Raw genomic sequence first — 25,445 nt, forward strand, 5'->3', positions numbered from 1 at the left:
CATTCCTACTTTCTCCCCATATCCCTTGATTCCGTTAGCCCGAAGAGCTATATCTAACTCTCTCTTGAATACTCTGGTGAAAAGGAATAGGTGACGTTTTGGGTCGAGGCCGTTCCTCAGCACTGTGTTTCTTCCCTTTTGCTCTATTTGCTTGATTGTATTTATGTATGGTCTATCTGATCTGTTTGGATAGCATGCAAAACAAAACCTTTCACTGCACCTTGGCACAGGTGGCAATGATAGATCTAAATCTAAACCTAAACCTAATTGTATTTACTTTGTACTAGTCGTTATATATTTTTTTAATCCTGTTGCCAGGACTAGAGGGCGTGAGCTACAGGGAGAGGTTGAGTAGGCTGGGTCTCTATTCCATGGAGCGTAGGAGGATGAGGGGAGATCTTATTGAGGTGTACAAAATCATGTGAGGAATAGATCGGGTAGATGCACAGAGTCTTTTACCCAGAGTAGGGGAATCGAGGACCAGAGGACATAGGTTCAAGGTGAAGGTGGAAAGATTTAATAGGAATCTGAGGGGTAACTTTTTCACACAGAGGGTGGTGGGTGTATGGAACGAGCTGCCAGAGGAGGTAGTTGAGGCTGGGACTATCCCATCGTTTAAGAAACAGTTGGACAGGTACACGGATAGGACAGGTTTGGAGGGTTATGGACAGGCAAGTGGGACTAGGGTAGCTGGGACATTGTTGGCCGATGTGGGCAAGTTGGGCCGAAGGGCCTGTTTCCACACTGTATCAATCTATGACTCTATGACTCTAAACGCTGGTAGCATCGTTTAAAGGCAGCTAATAACAAAGCTCATGCATTGTAATGGAATTAAAGGTATTGGTCTTTACCACTAGAGATATTTCGCACTCAATGGATCACAATAATGTTGTCATTAGTGATTCATCCTATAATCAGTTCACTTTCCACATTTTTCAAAAGATTATAAAGGAGGTTAAGCTTATTGTGCATAGCTGAGGAAATCTCCAACAAGCTTAATCAAAATGTTGTAAAACGCTGTACAATATTTAGCTGGATGCGGGTCTCATTGCAATCAAACATACACCGTAAATTAACTCCTCGTGCAGTCATGTGCTTTCCTGGCAGCCTCACACTGTGAAATTGTCTGTCACATTTCACAGGTGACAACAGTGATTGCATTCAAATGCAGTCTTTGGTGAAGTGGTGATGTATTTTTGAATCGTCCTGAGGTACTACACAAATAGGATGTTGGGGATTGAATTAATTACAAGTAACTTACTGGAAACATCACATTCCACGAGCTTCAGCTGAGGAGAGAAAAACACTTCACCAGCATGTTTTTGATTTGAGTGTGATTTGAATGTGTACACAAAGTTTGGAGGCTTTTGTACTCCATTTAGAACGGAGATGAGGAAGAACTTTTTCAGTCAGAGAGTGGTGAAGGTGTGGAATTCTCTGCCTCAGAAGGCAGTGGAGGCCAGTTCGTTGGATACTTTCAAGAGAGAGCTGGATAGAGCTCTTAAGGATAGCGGAGTGAGGGGGTATGGGGAGAAGGCAGAAACGGGGTACTGATTGAGAGTGATCAGCCATGATCGCATTGAATGGCGGTGCTGGCTCGAAGGGCTGAATGGCCTACTCTTGCACCTATTGTCTATTGTCTATTTGTTGAGTAGTTTTCTTTCAACTTACGTGAGCTTTCCACTTCAAACCGTGTTTCTCCGACGCTCACCACAAAAAGTCTTGCACCACTTCACTAAACCTCCAGTTTGGAGGTGTGTAGGAAGGAACAGTAGATGCTGCTTTAAACCGAAGACACACAAAGCTGGAGTAACTCAGCGGGACAGGACAGGCAGGATCTCTGGGGAGGACGGGGTGACGTTTCGGGCCGAGATAACTTCTTCAGTCCGAGACCCCTCTCCAGAGATGCTGCCTGTCCCGCTGAGTTACTCCAGCTTTTTATGTCTACCTTCAATTTTGAGGCCTGGATAGAGTGGATGTGGAAAGGATGTTTCCAATTGTGGGAGAATCTAGGACCAGAGGCCACAGCCTCAGAATCAAAGGACATTCCCTTAGGAACTTATGCACTGATGACGAGCATCAGAAGGGTCCAAATTCACGGTGAGTGAAATGCATTGAACTAATCTGCCTTTTTAAAATGCCTCCTCACCTTTATTTATAGTGTGCGGTGAGCAACCCTTTTATCTGGTATTTATTCACAAAATGCTGGAGTAATTCAGCAGGTCAGGCAGCATCTCAGGAGAGAAGGAATGGGCGACGTTTCGGGTCGAGACCCTTCAGACTGATGTCAGGGGGGCGGGACAAAGGAAGGATATAGGTGGAGACAAGAAGATAGAGGGAGATCTGGGAAGGGGGAGGGGAAGAGAGGGACAGAGGAACTATCTAAAGTTGGTGAAGTCGATGTTCATACCGCTGGGCTGCAAGCTGCCCAGGCGAAATATGAGGTGCTGTTCCTCCAATTTCCGGTGGGACTCACTATGGCACTGGAGGAGGCCCATGACAGAAAGGTCAGACTGGGAGTGGGAGGGGGAGTTGAAGTGCTCAGCCACCGGGAGATCAGGTTGGTTAAGGCGGACTGAGCGCAGGTGTTGAGCGAAGCGATCGCCGAGCCTGCGTTTGGTTTCGCCGATGTAAATAAGTTGACATCTGGAGCAGCGGATGCAATAGATGAGGTTGGAGGAGGTGCAGGTGAACCTCTGTCTCACCTGGAAAGACTGTTTGGGTCCTTGGATGGAGTTGAGGGGGGAGGTAAAGGGACAGGTGTTGCATCTCGTGCGGTTGCAGGGGAAAGTGCCCGGGGATGGGGTAGTTTGGGTAGGAATGGGCGAGTGGACCAGGGAGTTACGGAGGGAACGGTCTCTGCGGAACGCAGAAAGGGGAGGGGATGGGAAGATATGGCCAGTGGTGGGGTCCCGTTGTAGGTGACGGAAATGTTGGCAGGTGATTTGTTGGATCCGCTGGCTGGTGGGGTGGAAGGTGAGAACAAGGGGGATTCTGTCCTTGTATCTACCCTGTTATCTGTATCAAACCATCTTACAAAATACTCATCCTAAAGGGGAAAAGGAAACATACACCATCACACGTGACACTTCCACATGCCAACTCCATGCATACATCACGCTGTCTCGCCACGGCCAGCAGCATAATCAAGGACCAGTCTCACTCCCTCGTCTCCCCTCGGGCAAGAGGTACAGAAGTGTGAAAACGCACACCAGCAGATTCAGGGACAGTTTCTTCCCAGCTGTTATCATCCTATCACCAACTAGAGAGCGGTTCTGAGCTGCCATCTACCTCAGTGGAGACCCTGAGACTGTCTACAATCGAACTTTATCTTGCACTAAACGTTATTCCCTTTAGCATGTATCTGTGCACTGTGTAAGAAAATAACTGCAAATGCTGGTACAAATCGAAGGTATTTATTCACAAAATGCTGGAGTAACTCAGCAGGTCAGGCAGCATCTCAGGAGAGAAGAAAAGGGTGATGTTTCGGGTCGAGACATCGAGACCCGAAACATCCCCCTTTCCTTCTCTCCTGAGATGCTGCCTGACCTGCTGAGTTACTCCAGCATTTTGTGCACTGTGGACGGCTCGATTGTAATCATGTTCAGTCTTTCCGCTGACTGGTTAGCACACAAAAGCTTTTCACTGTACCTCGGTGCACATAGTAATAAACTAAACTAAACTCATTCAGTAATTCCGTGCAACATAAAGGCTACTGCAATATTATTATTGCTAGTGTTACATGAAGTAGCAACTGTAATTCATGTTGCTACTGTGACATGAACCGTATTACATAAGGTAGCACTGTCGGAATGCACCCTTCCATGGTTCTGGGAAGGTCAGTGGGACAATTAACATGCAGATATGATCACGTGTTTATTCTGTTCCAGAAACCCTCAACTGACCGCGACAAGGCAGGGCACGTTGATGTGCTAGCATAAGCGTGTGCTGTGTGCATTTCCTGTCCTGCAAAGATATTAATAATCGCGAGGAAAACCTTTGCATTCGATGGTTCGTTATTTCTTTTATTGTCTCGTGTACAGAGACACAGTGAAATACATGTTCTGCACGCTGTCCATCAAATAGCCTGGGCAGTAGAGTTGCTGCCTCACAGCGCCAGAGACCCGGGTATGACCCGACTACGGGTGCTGTCTGTACGGAGTTTGTACCTTCTCCGCGTGACCCCGGGGATGCTCCGGTTTCCTCCCACACTCCAAAGACATACAAGTTTGTAGGTTAAATTTGGTAAAAATTGTAAATTGTCCCGAGTCTGTAGGATAGTGGTAGTGTACAGGGTGATCGCTGGTCGATGTGGACACACACTAGAGACAATTTACACGTATACCAAGGCAATTAACCTACAAATCTGCACGTCTTTGGAGTGTGGGAGGAAACCAAAGATCTCGGAGAAAACCCACGCGGTCACGGGGAGAACGTACAAACTCCATACAGACGGCACCTGTAGTCGGAATCGAACCCGGGTCTCCGGCGCTGCAAGAGCTATAAGGCAGCAACTCTACCGCTGCGCCACCGTGCCATTCATTTCCACAGTTCACCACACCGTATCCCTCTTGAGCTCCCACCTTCCCGAGCCAACAATGGCACCTCCTTGCCTACGGTCATTTGTTGCCGGTCATGATTGGTCCTGTTCTTTTCTCGCCTCCACCTCTTCACCCCTCCCTCCCACCCCCCACCACCCTCCCCTACTTTCAGTCCAAAAAAGGGTCCCGATCCAAAACATCACCTATCCTTTTCCTCCAGAGATGCTGCCTGACCTGCTGAGTTACTCCAGCACATTGTGTCTACCTTTGGTCTGAGCCTGAATCTGCAGTTCTTTGTTTCTATCATAGATACTCCTCAGCGCGCAGAGTCAACAGGTCTGAAGCCATCTTGGAATTTCCAAGTTGTAGTTTAGTTTAGAGATAAGGCGCGGAAACAGGCCCTTCAGCCCAGAGAATCTGCACCGACCAGCGACCCCTGCACACTAATGCTATCCTACATACATTTGGGACAAATTACAATTATGTTCGACATAAAACAGGTATTGCTTAGTTTAGTTTAGTTTAGAGATACAGTGCGGAAACAGGCCCTTTCGGCCCACCGGGTCCGCGCCGACCAGCGATCCCCACAGATTAACACTATCCTACACCCACCAGGGACAATTTTTCTACATTTATACCAAGCCAATTAACCTACAGACCTGTACGTCTTTGGAGAGTGGGCGGAAACCGAAGATCTAGGAGAGAAGGAATGGGTGACGTTTCAGGTCGAGACCCTTCTTCAGACTGGTAAGGGATAAGGGAAACGAGAGAGATAGACGGTGATGTGGAGGGATAAAGAACAACGAATGAAAGATACGCAAAAAAGTCACACAAGGGGAGCAGCGAGAGAGGATGTTGAAAATTTCAATGTACTTCATATCCACCTGTAACATGCTCATCTGGTGATGAGAATTATTACTTACTGATAATGTTATATCATCATGAATAAATCATGTCAGATTTATGAAGGTTCTGAAAAGGTTATTGAAGCTACAGATGCTGATGAACTCAACAGGTGTAGTTGTAGATGTAGTTTATTGCGAAGATCTGAAGATTTGTACATTAAAAAATGTGTGCTTTTTTTATCCTAATTCTGCTTAATGGTCAGCAATGCTTTTATTCTCATTAAACCAACCAAAAAAAAAAAATCAACAGGTAGCAATTAAGCTTACAATAATTAAATGCGAGAGAACTTTTGCAAGAGTTCCCACCACTCTTTCTTTAACCTGTCCATAATGAAGTTAAACCAACCTTTTTTTGTGCCGTCAGCAACTTGGGAACGTTTCTGTCCAGTCTCTGGAACCTGCAATTCTTGCTGTGCTTCTTGAATTTTGTCTGAAAATAAAACCAAATGAATGCTGGTAAATATTTCCAATAAAATACAAAAGCCTTTAAAAATACAAACGTGAGAGAGAGCTAAAGTCCAACAGAAAGCTTTCTTTTCCACAAACATCCAGATTTCACCTGGCATAGGCATCAATAGACAATAGGTGCAGGAGGATTTATTCTCAAAATGCTGGAGTAACTCAGCAGGTCAGGCAGCATCTCGGGAGAGAAGGAATGGGTGACGTTTCGGGTCGAGACCCTTCTTCAGACTGATGTCGGGGGTGGGACAAAGGAAGGATATAGGTGGAGACAGGAAGATAGAGGGAGATCTGGGAAGGAGGAGGGGAAGGGAGGGACAGAGGAGCTATCTGAAGTTGGAGAAGTCGACGTTCATACCACCGGGCCGAAAACTGCCCAGGCGAAATATGAGGTGCTGCTCCTCCAATTTCCGGCGAGCCTCACTATGGCACTGGAGGAGACCATTCGGCCCTTCGAGCCAGCACCGCCATTCAATGTGATCATGGCTGATCATTCTCAATCAGTACCCCGTTCCTGCCTTCTCCCCATACCCCCTGACTCCGCTATCCTTAAGAGCTCTATCTAGCTCTCTCTTGAATGCATTCAGAGAATTGGCCTCCACTGCCTTCTGAGGCAGAGAATTCCACAGATTTACAACTCTCTGACTGAAAAAGTTTTTCCTCATCTCCGTTCTAAATGGCCTACCCCTTATTCTTAAACTGTGGCCCCTTGTTCTGGCCTCCCCCAACATTGGGAACATGTTTCCTGCCTCTAACGTGTCCAACCCCTTAATAATCTTATACGTTTCGATAAGATCCCCTCTCATCCTTCTAAATTCCAGTGTATACAAACCTAGTTGCTCCAGTCTTTCAACATACGACAGTCCCGCCATTCCGGGAATTAACCTAGTAAACCTACGCTGCACGCCCTCAATAGCAAGAATATCCTTCCACAAATTTGGAGTCAGAGAGTTGTAAATCTGTGGAATTCTCTGCAGGAACGGGGTACTGATTGGGAATGATCAGCCATGATCACATTGAATGGCGGTGATGGCTCGAAGGGCCGAATGGCCTCCTCCTGCACCTATTGTCTATTGTATCTGGTAGCAAAAGGCGTAAACTGCAGATGCTAAAAATCCAAAGTAAAATCAGAAAATGCTGCATTTATTAGGAGGCCGTGTTGCATCCATGAAGTGAGATACAGAGTATTAAATGTACTCACAGAATATACGTGTCAACCACATGTTCAACGTTTATTGTCCATTTTTAGTTTACCTCAAAGTTGATGATAAATACGAGCTACTCTCTACATTGTAAAGAATTTAAATTCAAGATTTTGACCCAGCAAAACAGAATGTATAAGAAAATAACTGCAGATGCTGGTACAAATCGAAGGTATTTATTCACAAAATGCTGGAGTAACTCAGCGGGTCAGGCAGCATCTCAGGAGAGAAGGAATGGGTGACGTTTCGGGTCGAGACCCTTCTTCAGACTTCGTCTTGGAGCAGTTTAGAAAGATGAGAGGGGATCTCATTTAAACCTATCAAGTAATGGAAGCCCTAGATAGAATAGACGTGGAAAGGATGTTTCCAGTAGTGGGGAGAGTCTAGGACCTGAGAGCACAACCTCAGAATAAAAGGACGTACCTTTGGAATAGAGATGAGGAGGAATTTCTTTAGCCAGAGGAAGGTAAATCTGTGGAATTGATTGTGGAGGCCGTCACTGGGTATTTTTAAAGTGGACATTGATAAGTTCTTGATTCGTAAGGGCATCAAACGTTACGGGGAGAAGACAGGAGAATGGAGTTGAGAGGGAAAAATAGATCAACCATGATCGAATGGTGGAGCAGACACCGTGGGCCAAATGGCCTAATTCTGCTCCTATGTTTTATTGTCTGAAATAACTAATATCATAAATGTATTCGCTTTCCTGAGGTGCAATTTGGGAACTTTATATATAATCTTAATGCCAAAAAAAACAAGCACGACTGTGTCCAATCTTTAACTAAGTCCAGTCTCTCATCCAAGATTTCTTATTACCACTAAACATTGATAAGTAACTCGTGGTGTAGCTGGTGGTAAGAAATAAAGGAAACCATTTCGATATAATAGCTGATTGCTCAGACTTGAGTTTGGAAGAGTAATATTTTGTAGCCAGACAGGAAAAATGCCATTAGCAAGATTTGTTCTTAGGAAAACAATTATATGCGCTCTATGTGTTCCGGATACAAAGTACAAGTATCACAGGCTTTCAGTGTATCCTGTTATTTAGGGGACTCAAACAATCAACAAAACCCATAAAAAGTTCCCTTAGGATGCAGTGTCCGTTTAATTAACTAAATTCCTCTTTGGGTGGCCAATTAATTTTTCATGCAGAAAATGGGCTGATTATACCAAACTCGAGGTAGTTTAAAACTCTCCCCGTCCTTCAGGTTGACAGCCTTGTCCAGAGAGTTGCAACATCAATTAAATCTATTCCTCATTAGCTGCCGAGTTCAAGAGAATGCACATCCATTTTAAAATAAAAGGCAGATCCGTGCTTTTCTAACTCGGGTCGCTCACTGCAGAAGCAGTCACTGTAATAAAAAGCAGGTACGTTCGTTTAACAATGAGAAAACATCCTGATTCCATTCACTGCGTGGGCAGGACTTTCTGAAACTGTTCACTTGGCTAGTAAACAATCATGTTCGTTTGCATTTTAGTTTTAAAAATAGAACAGAGAACAGCGCGCAGTGGTGGAGCAGCGTTAGATTAAAAACTACATTTCTGATACTTTTCTTTAAATGCCTCTTAATTGCCCAAGTCGTACAGCACGGAAACAGGCTCCTCAGTCCTCTTGCCCATGCCAACCAAGATGCCCATCGATACTAGTCTCACATGCCCACGTTTGACTCTTATATATATCTCGCTAAACCTTTCCTATCCATGTACCTATCCAAATGTCTTTTAAATGTTGTTATAGTACCTGCCTCAACTACCTCCTTGGGCAGCACATCCCATATATCACCATCTGTGCAAAAAAGGTCCCTATTAAGTCTTTTCCTTCTCAGCTTAAACCAATGTCCTCTGGTTCTAGGAGGCTGCAAGGTGACTTGGATAGGTTAGGTGAGTGGGCAAAGGCATGGCAGATGCAGTATAATGTGGATAAATGTGAGGTTATCCACTTTGGTGGCAAGAACAGGAAAGCAGACTATTACCTGAATGGTGGCCGATTAGGAGAAGGGGAGATGCAACGAGACCTGGTTGTCGTGGTACACCAGTCATTGAAAGTAGGCATGCAAGTGCAGCAGGCAGTGAAGAAAGGGAGTACAGAGAAGGTTCACCAGATTGATTCCTGGGATGGCAGGACTTTCATATGAAGAATGGAGGTGGATAGAGAATTGGTTGGCGGGCAGGAAGCAAAGAGTAGGAATAAACGGGTCCTTTTCGGAATGGCAGGCAGTGACTAATGGGATACCGCAAGGCTCAGTGCTGGGACCCCAGTTATTTACAATATATATTAATGATTTGGACGAGGGAATTGAATGCAACATCTCTAAGTTTGCGGATGACACGAAGCTGGGTGGCAGTGTTAGCTGCGAGGAGGATGCTAGGAGGCTGCAGAGTGACTTGGATAGATTAGGAGAGTGGGCAAATGCATGGCAGATGCAATATAATGTGGATAAATGTGAGGTTATCCACTTTGGCGGCAAGAACAGGAAAGCAGAGTATTACCTGGGTGTCATGGTGCACCAGTCATTGAAAGCAAGCGTGCAGGTGCAGCAGGCAGTGAAGAAAGCGAATAGTATGTTAGCATTCATAGCAAGAGGATTTGAGTATAGGAGCAGGGAGGTTCTGCTGCAGTTGTACAGGGCCTTGGTGAGACCGCACCTGGAGTATTGTGTACAGTTTTGGTCTCCTAATCTGAGGAAAGACATTCTTGCCTTAGAGGGAGTACAGAGAAGGTTCACCAGATTGATCCCTGGGATGGCAGGACTTTCATATGAAGAAAGACTGGATAGACTGGGCTTATACTCGCTGGAATTTAGAAGACTGAGGGGGGATCTTATTGAAACATATAAAATTCTTAAGGGGTTGGAGAGGCTAGATGCGGGAAGATTGTTCCCGATGTTGGGGAAGTCCAGAACCAGGGGTCACAGCTTAAGGATAAGGGGGAAGTCTTTTAGGACCGAGATGAGAAAACATTTCTTCACACAGACGCAGCGGTAGAGTTGCTGCTTTACAGCGAATGCAGCGCCGGAGACTCAGGTTCGATCCTGACTACGGGTGCTGCACTGTAAGGAGTTTGTACGTTCTCCCCGTGACCTGCGTGGGTTTTCTCCGAGATCTTCGGTTTCCTCCCACACTCCAAAGACGTACAGGTATGTAGGTTAATTGGCTGGGTAAATGTAAAAATTGTCCCTAGTGGGTGTAGGATAGTGTTAATGTGCGGGGATCGCTGGGCGGCACGGACTTGGAGGGCCGAAAAGGCCTGTTTCCGGCTGTATATATATGATATGATATGATATGAGAGAGTGGTGAGTCTGTGGAATTCTCTGCCGCAGAAGGTAGTTGAGGCCAGTTCATTGGCTATATTTAAGAGGGAGTTAGATGTGGCCCTTATGGCTAAAGGGATCAGGGGGTATGGAGAGAAGGCAGGTACAGGTTACTGAGCTGGATGATCAGCCATGATCATATTGAATGGCAGTGCAGGCTCGAAGGGCCGAATGGCCTACTCCTGCACCTATTTTCTATGTTTCTATGTTTCTATGTTTCTAAGAAAGACTGGATAGACTCGGCTTGTAATCGCTGGAATTTAGAAGATTGAGGGGGGATCTTATAGAAATTTACAAAATTCAAAGGGTTGGACAGGCTAGATGCAGGAAGATTGTTCCCGATGTTGGGGAAGTCCAGAACAAGGGGTCACAGTTTAAGGATAAGGGGGAAGTCTTTGGAGTGTGGGAGGAAACCGAAGGTCTCGGAGAAAACCCACGCAGGTCACGTGGAGAACGTACAAACTCCGTACAGGCGACGCCCGTAGTCAGGATCGAACCTGAGTCTCCGGTGCTGCATTCGCTGTAAGGCAGCAACTCTACCGCTGCGCCACCGTGATGCCCATATATATATTAAAAGAGAGGAAGGCAAATGTTTCATTGCAGCAGGTTCATTTAGAAAACCTTTTTTTTTTTAACTTAACATTAACCTTAGCCGGTTAACCTTTACCAAATTGTCTTGTAGAACATGGCCTCTTGGCCACAAGCTCCTGCTTTTGCTTCCGGCAGAATCACCAATCCCAATGTAAGATGTGTTACTTTTTTGAAATTTTTTAATTGCTCCGGACTACATGCAAGCTCATTTCCTATCACTAAACTAAAGCCTTCAAGGTACAACGCAACCTAACATAACTCATTTAAAAAGTGGCATTAAAATATTATTTTGTATCCGCAGGAGTGAAAAGAGGGTGTATTTTAATTAGTGCAGATAACAATGCTTTTCTTCATGATAAAATACCTTTCGTTTTGTGCAGAATACCTAGTTCAGCTCCCAGTGTAATTTGTTGAAGTTACTTTTTAATTAACTAAAAATAACTTCAAGAAATTACCCTGAGAAATCTGCTGGATAGGTTGGTGTACAGGCGCTCATAGCCAAATTGTAAAAGACTTTTAAGAGTTGCATTTACTGGGAATTACAATCAGAGAAATCTCAGTGTTCAGCAAAACACAAAATGCTGGAAAAACTCAAGTGGTCAAGCACCATCCCTGTGGTTCAATGGTTCTGTATTGTCACGTGTGCACTCCATAGTGGAATTGTTTTTGCATATAATAATAATAATAATAAGCATTTATTTTATATAGCGCTTTACCAGGAGCTCAAAGCGCTTTACAAAAACAGTCATAACATAAAAACAAACAGACAAACTATCCTGACGGAGAAGCGGCGAACAAACAGCGCCAGCGTCCTCTCACGTCAGGGTCCGGCAGTAGACAACAAAAAGCACAGGACACACAGATACAATTTTAACACAAACAGCCATCACAGTGATTGCTCCAGGCCCACCCTCACTGTGATGGAAGGCAAAGAAAAGTCATTATCTCCTCCTCATTCTTCTCCCGTGGCGCCACGAGGCGATCGAGGCTCCCAACTTTTGAAGCCCCCACCGGGCGATGGAAAGTCCGAGGGCCGAGCCGAGCCGAGCCGAGCAGGCCGATGAAGGCCGATATCACACATGCCTGAGTTGCCATATTTTGGTACCATTTACAAAAAGTCCAAAGTCCGGTCCATGCACTCGATGTACTGGAGCAGCTCTTGATCCAGGTAAGCCCCAGACTGCTGCAAGGACTCCTCCGTCGCCCTCGACTGGCTTGGCAGAGAGAATGCAGGAGAGGTGTCCAATTACAATCACAATCATACTTTATTAGCCAAGTATGTTTTGCAACATACGAGGAATTTCATTTGCCATACAGTCATAACAATAAAATCTTCCTGCATCTAGCCTGTCCAACCCCTTAAGAATTTTGGAAGTTTCTACAAGATCCCCCCTCAATCTTCTAAATTCCAGCGAGTACAAGCCGAGTCTATCCAGTCTTTCTACATATGAAAGTCCTGCCATCCAGGAATCAATCTGGTGAACCTTCTCTGTACTCCCTCTATGGCAAGAATGTCTTTCCTCAGATTAGGAGACCAAAACTGTACGCAATACTCCAGGTGTGGTCTCACCAATGCCCTGTACAACTGCAGCAGAACCTCCCGGCTCCTATACTCAAATCCTCTCGCTTTGAATGCCAACATACCATTCGCTTTCTTCACTGCCTGCTGCACCTGCATGCCTACTTTCAATGACTGGTGTACCACGACACCCAGGTCTCGTTGCATCTCCCCTTTTCCTAATCGGCCACCATTCAGATAATAGTCTGCTTTCTGGTTCTTGCCACCAAAGTGGATAACCTCACATTTATCCACATTATACTGCATCTGCCATGCATTTGCCCACTCACCTAACCTATCCAAGTCACCTTGCAGCCTCCTAGCTGAACATCCACCTCCACATTCCTCACTGTGATGGAAAAGGCGAAAACAGTTCAATCACTCCCTTCTTTGTCCTCCCACGGTCAGGGGCCTCTGACCTTCTGTTGATGGGACGATCTTGACTCCCGTAGCCAGCGGCGGGCCTTCCTCGTCGGGGCGATCAAGCTCCTGCATCGGAGGGGGGGGGAAATATCTCAGCTCCCCCGCGGCTGGCGACCTACCCAGGGTCGGTGCTAGTCAAACCTCGCGTGGCTTTTGGAGCTCCAGACCCGGTCGGTCTCAGCCCAAGACTGCGAGCTCCTTGATGTTAAGTCTGCAGGCCGCGGTTGGAGCGTCGATCCAGGCAAGGGATCGCACGCTCAGATGTTAAGTCCACGCCTCGCAGTGAGGCTCAAAGTCAGTCCCAGGCAAGGCCTCCAGCTCCATGATGTTAGGCCGCAGAGCGACCGGAGATACGATCCGGAAAACAATCGCATCTCCGGCAAGGTAAGAGATTGAAAAAAAGTTTCCCCCGACCCCCTCCCCCCACCCCCCTAGATAAAACAAACCAGGGAACATTTACACAAACTTTTAAAACGTACCAAAATAACAAAAAAAGTTTGGAAATGACAGACAGACTGTTGGCGAGGCAGCCATCTTGCGGCGCCCCCTGGTGGTGGCACAACAATGTGCATAAAATCATGAGAGGGAAAGATTGGGTAGACGCACAGAGTCTCTTGCCCAGAATAGGGGAATAGAGAACCAGAGGCCATAGGTTTAAGGTGAAGGGGGATAGATTGAATTGGAACTTGAGGTGTATTTTTTCACACAAAGGGTGGTGGGAGTATGGAACAAGGTGCCGGAGGAAGTAGTTGAGGCTGGGACTATCACAACGTTTCAGAACCATTTAGACAGGTACATGGATAGGACAGGTTTGGAGGGATATGGGCCAAGCGCAGGCAGGTGGCACCAGTGTGGATGGGATATGTTGGTTGGTGTGGGCAAGTGTTTTATTGTCATATGTCCCGGATAGAACAATGGAATGAAGTTGGGCTGAAGGGCCTGCTTTCACGCTGCATAACTCGATGACTCTAAGCATCAGACTGAGGAAGAGTTCCAACCTGAAATGCCTTCTGTTGATTCTCTCCACAGATGCTGCCTGACCTACTGAGTTGCTGGAGCACTGAAGTTCATAAGTTCACAAGTGATATTAGCAGAATAAGGCCATTTGGCCCATTGAGTCTGCTCCGACATTCAATCATGGCTGATTTATCTTTCCCTCTCAACCCCATTCTCCTCCCTTATCCCCACAACCCCATGACACCAGTACTAATCAGGAACCTGTCAATCTCCGCTTTAAAAATACCCAATGACGGCCTCCACAGCCTTCTGTGGCAAAGAATTCCGCAGATTCATCTCCCTCTGACTAAAGAAATTCCTCTTCATCTTCATTCTAAAGACCCATTCTTACATTCTGAGCCTATGGCCTCTGGTCCTAGACTCTCCACTAGTGGAAACATCCTCTCCACATGCACTTTATTCAAGCTAGGTTGATTGGAGTAGATTATTTGCAGGCATAAGGTAGAGCTCTTAATGATAGCGGAGTCCAGGGATATGGGGAGAGGGCAGGAACGGGGTACTGATTGTAGATGATCAGCCATGGTGGTGCTGGTTCGAAGGGCTGAATGGCCTACTCCTGCACCTATTGTCTATTGTCTAAAGGTATGTCCGGAATGTGGGATACTTTTAAAAGTGTGATGGTGAGAGTTCACGGCTTGCTTGGCTTAGTTTAGCAAGTCTATTGTTTGGCTTGGTCATAGTTGCACACAACTAATGAAAATTCCTAGCCCAGCTGGTGCTTATGATAGTGGTACAACACAGGAGTTCATTCAGCCCTTCTATTCGCCATTCTATTCTCCATTCTCCATCATCCCGTGTGTATTTTCATTTTTAATGAAATTCTCTTTTGAATGATACCACCAAATCTGCTTCCACTACCATTACTCATACATTACCTTTTTTTTTTAAATCAGCTTTTAAAAAACACCTTTTTGTCATTTCTAATCCTTTTGCCAGTCACTTTAAATTAAGTTCTCTAGTTACAGTCAGACATTGGGATAAGTTTCTTATTAATTTTCTAAAGCCACCCGTGAATTTGACCTGCTGTATCAAATCTCCTCTTAATAACCACAGCTGAAAAATTCTTCAGTCTACACAAAATCCCTCAATCATCGACCACACCTGTAGCTACATCCTCTTGAAGCCTTTACACTCCATCTAACATCTACGCACTCCAAAAAAGACAGAGTGCTGGAGTAACTCAGCGGGTCAGGCAGCATCTCTGGAGAACATGGATAGGTGATGTTTCACAGTGTGCTGGAGTAACTCAGCGGGTCAGGCAGCATCTCTGTGGAGAACATGGATAGGTGACGTTTCACTGAGTGCTGGAGTAACTCAGCGGGTCAGGCAGCATCTCCTGAGAACATGGATAGGTGATGTTTCACAGAGTGCTGGAGTAACTCAGCGGGTCAGGCAGCATCTCTGGAGAACAAGGATGGGTGATGTTTCGGGTCAGTTCCCTTCTTCAGACCTGACCAGAACCATTGCATATCCATCAGTCTGAAGAAGGGTCTCGACCGGAAACGTCACCCATTCCTTCTCTCCAGAGATGCTGCCTTTCCCGCTGTTACTCCAGCATTTTGTGTCTACCGTCAATTTAAACCAGCATCTGCAGTTCTTTCCTACACATTGCATGTCCATGTTCTCCAGAGATGCTTCCTGACATACTCAGTTACTCCAGGATTCTGTCTCTTTTTTGGTAAACTAGCATCTGCAGTTCCTTGTGACTGCATCTGCACGCTCCACTCAGAACTGCCCATTGTTGTAGAAACGCTTTGACTGACTACATATTTGATCGTTTTCTTAACTGTCTGATAGACAAAGGATGCCGGCAAGCTATTTTTAAATAACAATTTATTCCGCTATAATTAAGAGAAAGCCTCAGAAACCTCGACAATTCCTATCCCCCCCACAGATGCTGCCCAACCCGCTGAGCTCCTCCAACAGTTTTATTTTTGCTGTATATTCAAATCCTTCTTGGTCCCTGCATTGCTGAGCCATTTGAAAATAGTGCTTTCAAATACACAGGACGTGATGTTAAAATCCAAAGTGCCAACTCTGAACTTGCTCCTGGAGGTGATGGGAGGCTTAAGCACTCACCTACGCTCCTCCGATGTTGAGAAAGGCCGGGCAGACACGTCATTGGGGTTATCAAGTGGGCACCTACTTTCATCGACGTTTCGCTGACTGGGCCCACGACGTCTCCGGTAGGCTCAGTGGTGCGTTCTGGCGTCCCAGAGCCACCACCCCCCTCTGCATCTGCCGAGCCGGCTTATTCGGGAGACCAGATGGGGTCTGTCCTCTTCAGCCAGAGCCACTGCCTACTCCGCTCTGATGTTTCCTTGATGGCCTGGCGTGGGGCTTGTCCGCTGATCCCCAGGTCCTTCATCAGTCTTACGGTAGATGTTGCCACAAAGCCCCGACATCCAACTTCTGACCGGGCAGATCTTTGATCTCCAGCCCTGCTGTTCTGCCTCCGCTGCAAGTACTGAAACAGAATCTGAAGAAGGGTCCCAACCCAAAATGTCGCCTGTCCATTCTCTCCCCAGACGCTGCCTGATCTGCTGAGTTCCTTCAGCAATTTGTGTTTTGCTCAATACACCATCTGCATTCTTGTGTGTCCATTAATTTTTTTTTAATACTGCTTTTCCTTCAATTTTTCCCATCAAAGTGAACTACTGCACACTTCATTTATGAAATGTATTAAATGTCACACTTCTGCCTATTGCACAATTCTCTTGAGATCCCTCCGATGGCTGTTGATACCGTGTTCGGTAATATTTGCAAACAGAAAAAATATCTTCCATTCCTGGACAGGAACCCATGAGAGGAGCACGGGTTTACCCCTCTAGAAACAACTGTGGTTCAGATGACAGCGAAGGGCGGCACGGTGGCGCAGCGATAGATTGGTGCCTTACAGCGAATGCAGCGCCGGAGACTCAGGTTCGATCCTGACTACGGGTGCTGTCTGTACGGAGTTTGTGCGTTCTCCCCGTGACCTGCGTGGGTTTTCTCCCACACTCCAAAGACGTACAGGTATGTAGGTTAATTGGCTGGGAAAATGTAAAAATTGTCCCTAGGGTGTAGGATGGTGTTAGTGTGCGGGGATCGCTGGGCGGCACGGACCCGGTGGGCCGAAGGGCCTGTTTCCGCGCTGTATCTCTAAATCTAAATCTAAATCTAAATTTTCAATTTTGTGGTTGAGTTCATAGGATTACATTGAATGAAAATTTTCGACAACTACATGGATTGGCCAGGTTTAGAGGGATATGGGGCAAACGCAGGCAGGTGAGACCAGTGCAGATGGGGCATGTTGGTCGGCATGGGCAGGTTGCCCTGCAGGGCCTGTTTCAACACTGTACGACTTGACTGCAGAATAACAAATCTTTCAGCTTCTATTTCAGCATATTTTTGCTCCTCTCGTTCCATCCATCCACACATCCTCGTCTAAGTCTTTCAGTGGAACTCCTTTGGCCCCGGAACGTTCGAGGTTGAGGTGAAACGATAGAAGGATATACAATGAGGCATAGATAGGGTAAACAGTCAGAACCTTTCTCCCAGGGTGGAAATGTCCAACACTACAGGACATAACTATAAGGTGAAAGGGGGAAGTTTAATGAAGACGTGCAGACACGTTTTTATAAATATTACACAGAGAGTGGTGGGGGCCTGGAAAGCCTTACCAGGGGGGATGGTGGTGGAGGCAGATACACCGATCAGCCAAAACATTATGACCTGATGAGCCAAAATATTATGACCACCTGCCTAATATGCTGTTGGTCCTCCGTGTGCAGCCCCATAAGCAGCAGGGTGCGATGCACTGTGTATTGTGACACATTCCTCCCGTGTCCACCATTAACATTTTCTGTGATTTGTGCCACAGTCGACCTTCTGTCGGTTCGGACCTGTTGGGATAGCCTTCATTGCCCTCGCGCATCGATGAGCCTTGGGCGCCCAACACCCTGTGGTGGGACTAGTGCAGATGGGACATGTTGGTTGGTGTGGGCAAGTTGGGCCGAAGGGCCTGTTTCCACACTGTATCACTATCATATACTGATGGCTTCCAGCTTTGTTCCTCACAGAAGCAGGAACACTCACTCTGTATCCACTTTATCAAAATGTTTCAGATTAAAAGCCATATAATGTCACCTCTCTGCCTTTTTTTCTCCAGACAGATGCAGTTCTATTCATCCTTTACTGCTGTACATACTCTTGCTTTTGTTGTCTGAGCCTTACAATTCTTCTCTACACCCTCTCCACTGCTTTGTTACCATAATGATGACCAGTGATCTAATCAAGAATCAAGAAAGATTTAGCTGATCAGATTGTAATCTCCTTTCCACATTTTTGCCCACGCCCCTGCTTATTAAGAATTTATCTGCCTCTTCCTTATTAGTATTAGAAATATTCAAAGATTCTGCTTTGTGGAGGAGTTCCAAAAGTTCACAACTCTGAGCAATAATAAACCCTCATTCCTGTCTTAAATAGACAACCCCTTATATTTTTGTTGATATTAATTCTGCTATTTTCCATTCGATAAACTCATGCAGATCTTATGCGTTCAATCTCGTTCACTCTCATCCTTCTGAAGTCCACTGGATGAAATCTTAGCATGTCCAGTCTTGCTTTTTATAGCATAATTTGCTCAATCCAGGTCATAGTTAGGTCATGCGACATGGAAACAGGCCAAGGAAACATCGTCGATCTGAAATTTAGTTTTAGTTTAGAGATACCGTAAAGAAGCAGGTCCCTTGGCCCACCGAGTCCACGCCGACCAGTGATCCCCGCACACTAACACTGTCCTGCACCCACTGGGGACAATTTACAATTTTACCCAAGTCAATTAACCAACAAACCTGTGTGTCTTTGGAGTGAGAGGAGAAATCGGAGCACCCAGAGAAAATGCACGCAGGTCACGGGGTGAACGTACAAACTCCATACAGACAGCACCCGTAGTCAGGATGGAACCCGGGTCTCTGGCGCTGTGAGGCAGCAACTCTACCACTGTGCCATCCTGCCACCGTAATGTTGGCTCAGGTTGTGTAGGAGGAACTGCAGATGCTGGTTTAAACAGAAGATCGGCTCAAAAGCTGAAGTGCCACGGTGGGTTAGGCAACCTCTCTGGAGAAAAGGAATAGGTGATGTTTTGTGTCGAGACCCTTCTTCAGACCCTGTTCCTTTTCTCCAGAGATGCTGCCTGATCCGCTGAGATACTCCAGCTTTTTGGGTTACTTTTTCTCAGCTTGGCGGGTTACCTTTTCTCCTCTTTTTTTTCTCTTTGGGAGTGATGGACATGCCCAACTTGACCTACCCTACACGGCATTCTGCACTCCTACATTCATTTGTCTTTATTCGTTTGTTTATGTCCTTACACCCTAACTGCTCCCGTTCACCTATTGGCCAGATGAGCTAGTTTACAGTTTGTCCCTGGGGTGGAATGTTTACAGGGATGGCTGGACAGTGCGGATTCATAGAAACATAGAAAATAGGTTCATAGAAACATAGAAAATAGGTGCAGGAGTAGGCCATTCGGCCCTTCGAGCCTGCACCGCCATTCAATATGATCATGGCAGATCATCCAACTCAGTATCCCATACCTGCCTTCTCTCCATACCCCCTAATCCCTTTAGCCACAAGGGCCACATCTAACTCCCTCTTAAATATAGCCAATGAACTGGCCTCAACTACCTTCTGTGGCAGAGAATTCCACAGATTCACCACTCTCTGTGTGAAAAAATACTTTCTCATCTCGGTCCTAAAAGACTTCCCCCCTTATCCTTAAACTGTGACCCCTTGTTCTGGACTTCCCCAACATCGGGAACAATCTTCCTGCATCTAGCCTGTCCAACCCCTTAAGAATTTTGTAAGTTTCTATAAGATCCCCCCTCAATCTTCTAAATTCCAGCAAGTACAAGCCGAGTCTATCCAGTCTTTCTTCATATAAAAGTCCTGCCATCCCAGGAATTAATCTGGTGAACCTTCTCTGTACTCCCTCTATGGCAAGAATGTCTTTCCTCAGATTAGGAGACCAAAACTGTATGCAATACTCCAGGTGTGGTCTCACCAATGCCCTGTACAACTGCAGCAGAACCTCCCTGCTCCTATACTCAAATCAGCCTCGCTATGAATGCCAACATACCATTCGCTTTCTTCACTGCCTGCTGCACCTGCATGCCTACTTTCAATGACTGGTGTACCACGACACCCAGGTCTCGTTGCATCTCCCCTTCTCCTAATCGGCCACCATTCAGGTAATAGTCTGCTTTCCTGTTCTTGCCACCAAAGTGGATAACCTCACATTTATCCACATAAATGTGGAAGGGCCTGTTTCCGTGCTGTATTTCAAAAGTAAGCTAAACTAAATAACTGAGAGATTCAGGAACCAGAGGGCATAGGTGTGAGATGAGAGGGGAAAGACTTAATATTAACCTGAGGGATAACTTTTTCCACAGAGGGTGGTGGGTGTATGGAATGAGCTGCCAGAGGAGGCAGGTTCTATAACAACATTGGACAGGTACATGGATAGTAAAGAATTAGAAGGATAGAGGCCAAACGTGAGCAGGTGGGACCAGTGTAGATGGGGCATGTTGGTCAGCAAGGGCAAGTTGGGCAGGTTGTGCTGAAGGGCCCACAATGTGAATTCAGCAACTTTGACTCAAGAACAACAGTGGATGCGATAATCAGAAGCAGATTTTGGGATGGGTGGAGGTAAAGAATCACCATGGCCAAAGATCAACATACCAGAAGGAACTTAAGTATAGCAAAACTAATGAAAGAACAGTGATAACATCGCAAAAGCAGCCTCGCATTTGACAATAGACAATAGGTGCAGGAGGAGGCCATTCGGCCCTTCGAGCCAGCACCGCCATTCAATGTGATCATGGCTGATCGAAAAACTTAAGTAGTAAACGGCTGATTTGGAAACTTAAGTAGAATGAGACCAGCTCGTTCACTTTGCAGTGGTTGTAATTTAATATTGAATGCTTCCTTCAACCACAGTTCAGATTGGAAGGACAAAACACAAACAGCAGTTTGAACACTGTACGATAAACATACTGAGCATATGATTCATCGATCTCTATTTGGAATGCTCCTCCGCCAGCCTCGAGATGACTGGCAAGTGCTGCGTGGGAGAAAACTAGTGCAAGCTGCCTCGCACTCTTCCTTAATACGCATGGAAATGAACAATTAAGCCTGCAGGGAACTTGCTGCTGTAAATGATATAACCTAACGGCATCATGAGACTTAAGGGAATATAGAAGGATAAACACCAAAGGCTCCCTCTCTCCTCCATGGAGAGGGTTTAAGATATAAATACAATTCCACCAGCACAGTATGTGCAGATTATGTTTAATGTATAAAAACATTGCGGAACAGTGTGACAGACAGCAGTGTTGACGTGCGAAGCAGCACCAGCATGCAGAGAGCTTCCATTGAATAATAGTCACATTACTGTTACACTGGGATGGGAGAAAAACAAGGCGTAAAGATGCAAAAAATAGACCGATACTCTCATTACTGTGTTACATGCGGCATAACAATTCAGATGGTATTACACGAAACAAAATGCCATGAGACCACAAAAGTTTTCAGCGATGATTAGGAAAAGTTCCTGCCGCACACGATAGAAGTAGAGGGCATTCGGTGTGGAACTTCGGCGACTTTGGCTTGGACTTTGGGCTGAAGTTCATGTTCATAATTGGTAGGAGCAGAAATAGGCCATTCGGCCCATCAAGCCTACGCCGCCGTTCAATCATGGCTGATCTATCTCTCCCTCTCAACCCCATTCTCCTGCCTTCTCCGCATAACCCCTGACACCCGTACTAATCAAGAATCTATCTCTGCCTTAAAGATATCCAATGACTTGTCCTCCACACTCTTCTGCGGCAATGAATTTCACAGATTCATCACCCTCTGGCTGAAGAAATCCCTCCCAATTAAAGGAATATCCTTTAATTCGGAGGCTGTGGCCTCTGGTCCTAGATGCTCCCACTGGTGGAAACATCCTCTCCACATCCACTCTACCCAGGCCTTTCACTATTCAGTAAGTTTCAATGAAGTCCCCACTCATACACACATGGCTCCAAAATGGCATCCACATTATGCATGCACATTTGCAACAATATGGAAGCATTAACTATATAGATCAGTGGCTGGGCCATGTCCACCGCATGGAGGATGGCCGTATTCCAAAAGACATCCTCTATGGAGAGCTGACATCTGGGAGGAGAACCATCGGCCGCCCCCAGCTACGTTACAAGGATGCCTGCAAGAGAGATTTGAAGGTGCCCGACGTCGATGTGGAGTCCTGGGAGAGCCTTGCAGCTGACCGCACGAGGTGGAGAGGTACCCTGAACCAACATCTCAAAACGGGGGAAGAGAAACTGATGAACGCAGTGGCAGACAAGCAGGCACGCAGAAAGAAGAGCAGCAACTTCCATAAACCAGAGACCACACACAAATGTGACCTTTGTGACAGAGACGGTCACTCCCGCATTGGGCTCTTCAGCCACAAGCGACGCTGCTCTGGCCGAAGGGTGGAGCAAGCAGCCAACTAGGATGCATCACCCATGGTCAGCCATGACCGAGGGGGGCCTAACAAGAACTATACAGATCAGCCTGTCAGCATGCACATGGTTTAAGCACAGTGAAACAATGCGGATAAGCATCAGAATATAGTCTTATTTAATGCCAATACTCTCACTTGCAGGTTTACATCCCAGCCAGCTACCTCTCTTGCTTGATGCAAGGTTGATAATGTTTTATAATACCATTATGGTGGCGAGGGAGATCTGAGCAAAGTCCAATCGTGTACAAGGTGAATCTTCTCCATGGATTGTCGCCTTGTCGTGGTGGAAAAGCTCGTGTGGTCCTGAGATCCTGAGAGTCTGGAGCTACGCTCCTGGTAGGGTCACCCATGGCGGTAAGGTCGAGGGGGAGGTCCCTGACAAAGAGCAATCCAACCAAGACCTCGACGGTGGAACAGGCGGAGGAGGATGACGACTGACTTTAGTGGAGCGTCACAACGGCTGGGAAGGCGGATGGATGAAGGCTGCGGCAGAAAAGGGTCCCCGGTCGTCTTGGACTCCATGCCACTGGATCCTGACCCAGATCTGTCAAGGACCGTGTGGTGGCTGTCTGTGCACCAGTCAACCCATGTTAAACAAAGTCACACACAGGCATCCCACCCTATGGAGAGGACAGTCATACTCACTTCCAGTGACCGCCAATGATGATGACAAGATGAATATGAATATTGATTTCTCTAATTTCAAGTAACCCTTGCATTCCCTCTCTCTCCGTCCTTCTCCCACCTTAGTCGTCCTGCTAGTTTTATTCTTCGTATCCCCTCGTATCATCTCCTCCACAGCCAGCAGTGGACCATTGTGGACTCTTTGGTCATCGTGGCTGGCTCTGATCTGTTCTGTACCTTTTCATACCTCTAGTTTCACTCTCTGCTGACCCTCAGTCTGAAGAACGGTCTCGACCCAAAACATTACCTATTCCTTTTCTCCAGAGATGCTGCCTGACCTACTGAGTTACTCCTGCATTTAGGTGTCTTTAGATTTAGATTTAGATTTTTAGATTTAGAGATACAGCACAAAAACAGGCCCTTCGGCCCACCGGGTCCGCGCCGCCCAGCGATCCCCGCACATTAACACTATCCTACACACACTAGGGACAACTTTTACATTTTACTCAGTCAATTAACTTACATCCCTGTACGTCTTTGGAGTGTGGGAGGAAACCGAAGATCTTGGAGAAAACCCACGCAGGTCACGGAGAGAACGTACAAACTCTGTACAGACGGCGCCCGTAGTCGGGATCGAACCCGAGTCTCCGGCGCTGCATTCGCTGTAAGGCGGCAACTCTACCGCTGCGCCGCCGTGCCGTCTTTTAGGTGAAGCTCTGGTTTATTTCTTGTGGCTGTTTTGATAGTTCATTACAAGCAATGTTACCTCTTCTTTCAAAGACGTAAAGGACTGGCAGTGCAGCTGCAATTTCCCTTGTTGGAAACAGGCCCTTCGGCCCACGTGTCCACGCCGACCGCCGATTCACACTAGTGCTACGTTATCTCACTTGCTCATTCACTCCCCACACACTAGGGGCAACCTATAGGGAGGCCAATTAACCTACAAACCCGCATGTCTGTGGGATGTGGGGGGAAACCAGAACACCCAGAGAAAACCCGCGGGGTTACAGAGGAAAAGGTGTCAACTCAACACAGATGGCGCCCGAGGTCGGGATCGACCCGGGTCTCTGGCGCTGTGAAAACGTTTTTCCTCATCTCCGTTCTAAATGGCCTACCCCTTATTCTTAAACTGTGCCCTTGGTTCTGGACTCCACCAACATTGGGAACATGTTTCCTGCCTCTAATGTGACCAACTCCTTAATTATCTTATATGTTTTGATAAGATCCCCTCTCATCCTTCTAAATTCCAGTGTATACAAGCCCAGTCGCTCCAGTCTTTCAACATATGACAGTTCCGCCATTCCGGGAATTAACCTAGTAAACCTATGCTGCACGCTCTCAAAAGCAAGAATATCCTTCCTCAAATTTGGAGACCAAAACTGCACACAGTACTCCAGGTACACTAGGGCCCTGTACAACTGCAGAAGGACCTCTTTGCTCCTGTACTCAACTTCTCTTGTTATGAAGGCCAACATTCCATTGGCTTTCTTCACTGCCTGCTGTACCTGCATGCTTCCTTTCAGTGACTGATGCACTAGGACACCCAAATCTCGTTGTACGTCCCCTTTTCCTAACTTTGTGTATATCTGAAGCATAGGTATCGCCTGCAAATGCTGAGATGGGCCAAAAGAAAATTTATACTTCTGCTAATCGAGAGCGGACCCCAGGAGCAGCCAGAATGCCTTACTTCTGTGGTGGTCCACCATGATGAGTGCATCTCACTCAGAAAGATGAATGAAGCCAGTGTTGCAGCGCTGATTTTCTAGGTGCCGGAGCTGTCACTGGTGCCAGAGCGGCTGCTGTTAAATGCCCCGCTAGTTAAAATTCCCCAGGTTTTCCGCTCTCATGGTCTGGTTACCCAGTATTACTGATTTATTGCATTATTATGTATTTGTGCATTTTGAGCTAATAAGTCTCTAAAGTTGCAGCAAGAAAGGTTTTCACTGCTCCTTTGCCACTCCAAATGACAATTTGTGTCTATCTTCGGTTTAAACCAAATCCATCCTGCACATAATACAATTAAACACTCTTGACTCTTGGAATAGTTTTACCGCTTCAAGAGAAGGCTGGTGACACTGGAAGACATAAGCCAAATGCCAAGAGGAGATGGGTCATATAACACATGATATTTTGATGCCACAAAAGCATCCAATTTCAATTGGTGAATGCACAAGACCTTTATAATCTGATAAATTGGATAGTGCAGTAGGCCATACAATGTGCCTGCATCAATGTTTCAATGGTCCTTTACTGTTGCACACTGAAC

General features: G+C 46.3%; 1 protein-coding gene across 6 annotated transcripts in view; it reads right to left on the minus strand.

Moving 5' to 3' along the window:
* hivep1 (HIVEP zinc finger 1) overlaps positions 1-25,445 on the minus strand; it is a 186,291-nt gene that overhangs the window by 75,022 nt on the left and 85,824 nt on the right. For 5 of the 6 annotated variants that reach the window (XM_078414276.1, XM_078414285.1, XM_078414303.1 and 2 more), the window contains one exon: positions 5,793-5,876. The exons of the other annotated variant lie outside the window; for it this stretch is intronic. In XM_078414276.1, the coding sequence (XP_078270402.1) occupies positions 5,793-5,876 (84 nt within the window). The remainder of the gene's footprint in view (positions 1-5,792; positions 5,877-25,445) is intronic. 6 annotated transcript variants of the gene reach the window in all.

Source organism: Rhinoraja longicauda, chromosome 2 (assembly GCF_053455715.1).
Source record: "Rhinoraja longicauda isolate Sanriku21f chromosome 2, sRhiLon1.1, whole genome shotgun sequence".
Classification (NCBI taxonomy): domain Eukaryota; kingdom Metazoa; phylum Chordata; class Chondrichthyes; order Rajiformes; family Arhynchobatidae; genus Rhinoraja; species Rhinoraja longicauda.